Raw genomic sequence first — 5975 nt, 5'->3', positions numbered from 1 at the left:
TGCTTTATGTCAGATATTTATCACAAGTAGCTAATACACAGTGGGACTTTGGGATTCTATAACAAAGTAAACTGCTTTGTGTGCATACACACGCACACACACCATACACACACAGGACCCCCCCCCCCCAAACACACAATGCCTTAGACACGCTCATCCTCTCAGGAATACACAAACACCCTCTTCCATGCACGCATTGGTGGATATTTGCAAAGCTAAGAACGCCACACACACACACAATATTCTTCTCACCACACAAACCACCTATTGGTTTGAAACCTCTGCAACTTTCCAAATCCTGGGAGTTAAGCTCCACCTCAGCCACTTCTCAGGATGCAGCCTGTGTCCTTAGAGCAGATGGTCCCAGTCAGAGCAACAAGGTCTCCTCAGCCCCCATTCCAGCTCTCACTTAGCAAGGTGGAATAAAATATTTTAATCGTCCCGTTACAGAGAGCCCTGTGCTGCCCATTCTCAAGCAATGTCAAGATGCTCCGCCGTGGGCGGGGCCACACCTTGGGCTGCAGAACGCCTCCATGACTCCCCAAGCCAACTTCACACCTTGCCTTTGGACAGTCCTCCCCCCGGGGCTGGACTGTGGCTCCTATTCAATCTTGTTCGAGGGCGCCAAAGGGAACTCAGCTTCCACTGGCCCCCTAAACAGTACCCACCCCAGAGGCAGGGGTGCGATTTGCCGGATGGGCTGCTGGTTCTGAGCATCTGCCACACAGTATCCTGGGTGAAGATCCGATGGTGGCCACTCAGGCCCCAGCCAGTCCTGCGGGTGAGGGAGTCCTCCACGGCACTGTGGTCTCCAGGTTACTTCCGCTGCTGCCACGGGGGCTGGCTACCCTCCCTGGGGGGGCCATGGCTGGCCACTCTGCAGTAGCCGCACCATCTCGTGCTCCTTGTGGCCCAGCACACGGGGCAGGAAGAGCGAGGACTTCTGTGTGCGGCGGGTCTTGAAGCCCCTGCGTGGCCGACCCTTGCCATTCACAGACACGTACCATGGTCTCTGGGCCCCAGGCTGGCGCCGTGCGCCGGGCCCTCCAGGCGCTGTGCGGTAAAGGCGAGAGGCATAGGTGTTGTAGCCCAGCTCGTGGATGCGTTCCACAAACTCACACTCGGCGCTGTAGTGCTCCTGTGGGGCAGAGGCCATGGTCAAGTGGGGGGTCAGGTGGTAGGACAGCTCCCTGCTCCACAGTGATCTGGTTCAGCTGCCCATACCAGCCAGCCCATCCTTTCCCAAGACTGGTAAGCCCCCCCACCCACCTAAGCCATCTATAAGAGCGGCTTTTCCTTTTCTGTAGCTTGTGCTGGGCTCAGGGCCTGGTGCACGGGAGACGCTGAGTGGATGGATGGGCGGGCGCATGGGTGGATAGGCTAATGGATGGCAGGGTGTTGTGCATGGATAGTGGATGTGGGGTTGTCACCTGGCTAGAGGAACGAGAAGCTGCAGGCCTGTCACCCGGTCTCAGGGCTTCTGCAAGGATCATCCTCAGTGGAGGGAAAGAGAAGGCTGGTGCAGCTATGGACTAGCTCATTCCATCTGGCCTGCGTGGACATCCCAACACCTTCCCTCCCACTAGAAGGCTGGGTAGCCAGCCTTTAAGCTGGTGACTCCAGCAGCACCTGTGATATGGTGCTGGCCTCTGGGAGCAAAAGGGGTGAGGGATAGAGCGAGCGCTTCTGTGGACTGGGCGTGGGGCTGCGAGGAGGAGAGCTCTTCAGGGGTCCCAGACCACCCTCGCTTGAACGAGTGTTGGCTGGAGTCACAGCTGAGGCCGGAAGGGAGAGTCTTGCTGAGCTGCTCTGTGCCAGGGGTGTTGGCGCTGAGGTCTAACTCTGAAGGGAGGTGGGAGGGCCCACTGACCGCTGGCCCTTGAGATGCAATAGCAGGAGGAGGGCCAAGCAGGCCATCAGCCAGCCCAGGGACAGGTCTCTGGGAAGAACTCTGAGAGGCAAGTTGGTGGTTCAAGGGGGCGGCTTGGCTAGGCCATTCTGGTCTCAGTGTTCCCTCCTCCTCCAAAGCCAGGGCTGTCTACCCTTGGGGGGGGGGGGGAAGCCACAGGTGAGCTCCGACCCACTGGGGTCCCCTAGGTCTGTGCAGGCCTTTGCTTTGCACTCCTGTGTCAACCCTGAGCGCTGGCCCCATGATGTGCCCCTTCAGGACAGGAGGCCTATGGGGTCAGGGCGGTCTGAGCTGCCATGACAGGCCAAGGAGAAGAGCGACAGAAACAAAACAAAACAAAAAAACAGTAAGAGCAGGGTCTGGGGGAAGGGTGTCAGTTTTGGGTTACAAAGTCAGCTGCGGTCGCTTGTACTGGGGATACAGGGTCAGAGGGCTTGGGAAAGCGCCAGCCCTGCTCAAAAGAAGCTCTGGAAATCAGGGGAGCTGCCTCAGCAGCTTGCTATGCAAGTATGAGGACGTGAGTTCCACCCCCAGCACCTATGTTAAAATGCAAGCATGGTTTTGGAGGCCAGTAATCCCCATCTTCACACTGAGGAGAGATGAGACAGGAGGGTTGTTGGGGCTCCCTGGTCAGCCAAGTAAAACACTGAGCCCCCAGGTTCACTGAGAGGAAGAGGGATCGAGGAGGGGGCCTGATGTCGGTCCTTCCCTGGCCTCCATAAATGTGCCTTTCTGGAAGCAGGAAAAGGCAGGAATGTCCCCCATCAGCCAGATGGGATAGTGACAGTTCTGGGAGCTGCTCCTTCGGCTGTGCCATCCAGGATGTTCGAGGGCAGACATCCTGTCCTTGCCCATGGCGGGCAGCAGCTGCCTTCCCAGCTGCACATGTGATTCTGTGTCCCTGATGCCCACAGGATCATGTGACCCATTTGGATGACGTGAAGGACACGACCTGGGTCAGGACTGCTGTGGCTTGGGACATGGGTCACCCTAACTTCCAGGGCTGTCAACTCACAGGTCTTCTGCTACGACTCCCTCAGGCTGGCTTGAGTCATTAATCTTCATGAAAGTTGGAGGGATATTTTGCCCCTGTCTCCTCATACCTCCAACCCCATGATCTTCAGAGACAGGTGACAGTGACTGGTGACAAGTTGGAAGGGAGCATTTTCATCCCCTTTCTTTCAAGAGCCACAATACAAGCTCTTCACGTAGAATCATGTAATAGTGCAGGGCATGGACTCGCCAGCCCAGGGTTCTGACCAGTGTGGATCTGGCATGACTTCCAAGCAAAGCAATTTATGACTTATGCCCCTTCACACATAGTGGACTCACCGAAGCGTAGAGTCGACCCCTCTTGTTCATGGCCAGGTACCGCCCGGAGAAGAGTCCCTTGATGGCCACTACGCCCACCTCCACCGCTGTAATCTCAAGGATACCTGGGAAGAGTGGGGAAGACTTATCACTCCCCTAACCTGCTCAGAACTCAGGCTGAGAGAGGCTGGCCTTCTGGAAGCCCCGCCCAAATTCAGGAGCGGATGGGGGAGAGCAGCCACTCCCAGCAGGTGGTGGAGGAGCTGAAGTTCGGTTAGGGACAGAGGACTGGGGAGGACACCGAGAAGTGATCGGCTGCTGGCTGTTCGGCTGCCTCTTCCAGCGCCATGGGCGCAAATGCACCACTGGCGGCTTTGCTCATTTGAGCTTCGTTCCCCGAGCACCGCTTTCAGATCTCATCAAGCAGGACGCTATGATGGAAAAGTCAACTGACTTGTCCCACACCACACAACAGTGAGCAGACGGAGCCCTGCCCCTCAGAGGGCCCAGAGGAGGGACTGGAGCTCTTGGTGAAGACAGGGAGCCATCCCGGTACTCCCACACGGGCTGAGTGGGGGAGAGTGGTCCCAAACAGAAGAGCCTTGGATGTCGAAGCGGGCCGGGGTTCACCCAGGCCCAGGGCAGGGATAAAAGTTAACTCTCCCAGCGTCTTTCCTGATGGGGGAAAGAATGCTTCTAGTGGGTGGGTTTGCAATAAAGCTTCTGAGTAAGGCCATTATCACCCAGTAAACCCATCCTAGGGGGTCTACGTCAGGAGCCCTCCGTGCATCCTGCGTCGTCCCGGTAACCGGGATCCACCGGGGCTTTGCGCAAGCCCAGGAGGGTGGAGGGGTGCAGACTGCTTGTTTTTAGAGGTGGGTGGAGGTGCAGCCCAGACTGGGTGGGATCCCGGGCGGCGCGGAACTGCCCACATGGGGGCGGCTGTGAAAACGCCCCTCTTCTACCTCCGGGGAGCCCCGATTAGTTAGCATCAGGAAGTTTGGACGCCCCATGAAGGTGGGGGTGGGGGGTGAGGGTAGACTGGATTTGGAGAGGTGGGCGGAGTGAGAGGAATATTGCCCCCCCCCCCCGGGCCCCATGGCGACAGCTGGTCCCCACCATGCTTCCCCAAAGACGCCCTCGCAGGACTGAGGCTCTCCACGAGGAAGCTGCGGTTTCCCGCCGCCGCCCGAACCCACCGCACGGCTTCCTGCGCTCGGGGCGGGAGGAGAGCGGAGGCCGTCCGGACTCACTCCCACGCTCTGCGCGGAACCGGGTGGCCGCGCGCGGCCAGGGGAGCCCAGCCTGATGGGATCCCGGGCCCAGCTCATGCAGCCGCGCGCCCCGGGACCGGGCAGATGTGTGAGGGTGTGCTTCCCTCAGACCCAGACGGCCGCCCCTGGGTGCTCGTGACTAGAACCCCTCTGCTCCCACTCGGCTGTGGCGGGGTGCCCATCTCGGGGTGGGGGCCAGGGTGAGGGACTCCCACTGCGAGCCAGGGAAAGGCGAACCGCATCTCTGTAACCTGGGCATAGGGATGAAGTCACCGGGATTAATAAAAAAAAAAGGGGGGGGGTTGCTGGCGAATGCCTGATCTAGAGCTTTTCCTCCAACATGCAGAGCTGAAACTTGTCAGAAGCTCCAAACGCACAGGAGTCGCCCAGCATGCGTCTCCTTGGGGAGCGAGCCCGGAGGCGGCTGACCCGGCCAGATGGCTACAGCCCGAGGCATCCTCTTAGAACGGGTCCCCCCCACCACCTACCCCGCCCGCAACCCGGTCCTGCTCGCGCGGTGCCCAGGTCCCGCGCGCCCCTTCCCCAGCTCCGCACCCCGCGCGCCCCGACTCACTGTAGGCGCTGTTCTCCAGGCTGCCGTTCACGCGGCCGCTCGGGTGGAGCTGGAGGTGGTACTTGGTGGCGCAGTAGAGCTTGCGGCGCCGGGGCGCCCCGCCGAGGTGTTCGTAGACGCCGCCGCGGCCGCCCGCATCCCGCCGCAGCCTGGCCCCGGGGCCCGTCGCGGGCCAGCCGGGTTCCAGCAGGCTGAGCAGCAGGAGCCAGATCAGGCCCATCCTGGCATCGCGCCCGCCCCGCGGCGGCGGCGGCTGCAGGCCCGCGCGCAGCGCATGGAAGGCGCGGAGCGGAGAGCGCACTCGCGGCCAGGCGGGGCCCACGGCGGCTGGGCGGGGGTGGGGGGAGCGGAGGGAGGGAGGAAGGGAGGGAAAAAGAGACTGGAGAGAAAAGAGGGGCAGAGAGAGAAAGAGAGAGAGATAAAAAGGAGAGAGACAGGAGAAAGGAAGAGGAGAGCGGAGAGAGATAAAAAGGAGAAATAGAGGAGATAAACAAGGGACAAGAGGCGCAGAGAGGAAGGAGAGGGGGAGACCGAGAGGAGACGAGAGAAAACGGGGGGAGAGATAAGAAAGGGAGAGGAGAGAGAGAGAGAGAGCAAGCCTTTAATTTCCAGCCAGGAGCGGTGAATTTCTGTTAGCTCAGACAGCACCTTCTGCAACAAAAGGCTCGGCGGTCCGGGCTGGGTGCCTCGCGCGCACCGCGCTCGGGAGGGAAGCCGTCGAGCTCCGCTCCGCTTCCCGCGAGCACCGCGTCCAGAGCGCGCTGCGGGCTCGGCGAGGTCCCGGGACCGCCCCGCCCCCAGACCAATTACGCCTCGGAAAATTATAGACCGAGGCCTTGAGGCGGCCGCCCCAAGGCCCTGTCACCCCCCTCCCACCCGCCATCAACTCCCCCTTGCACAATGGACC

General features: G+C 60.4%; 1 protein-coding gene across 1 annotated transcript; it reads right to left on the bottom strand.

Annotated features, from left to right (window-relative positions):
• Positions 1-431: 431 nt before the first annotated feature.
• Positions 432-5288, bottom strand: Fgf3 (fibroblast growth factor 3). The gene is given in 4 exon segments (XM_004654246.2): positions 432-864; positions 866-1138; positions 3242-3345; positions 5069-5288. Coding segments are annotated over 4 exon segments (645 nt in total). The 3' UTR covers positions 432-816.
• Between the last annotated feature and the right edge of the window lie 687 nt (positions 5289-5975).

The sequence above is a fragment of the Jaculus jaculus genome, chromosome 1, assembly GCF_020740685.1.
Source record: "Jaculus jaculus isolate mJacJac1 chromosome 1, mJacJac1.mat.Y.cur, whole genome shotgun sequence".
NCBI classification, from domain to species: domain Eukaryota; kingdom Metazoa; phylum Chordata; class Mammalia; order Rodentia; family Dipodidae; genus Jaculus; species Jaculus jaculus.
This window is presented reverse-complemented; position numbering and strand designations above follow the sequence as displayed.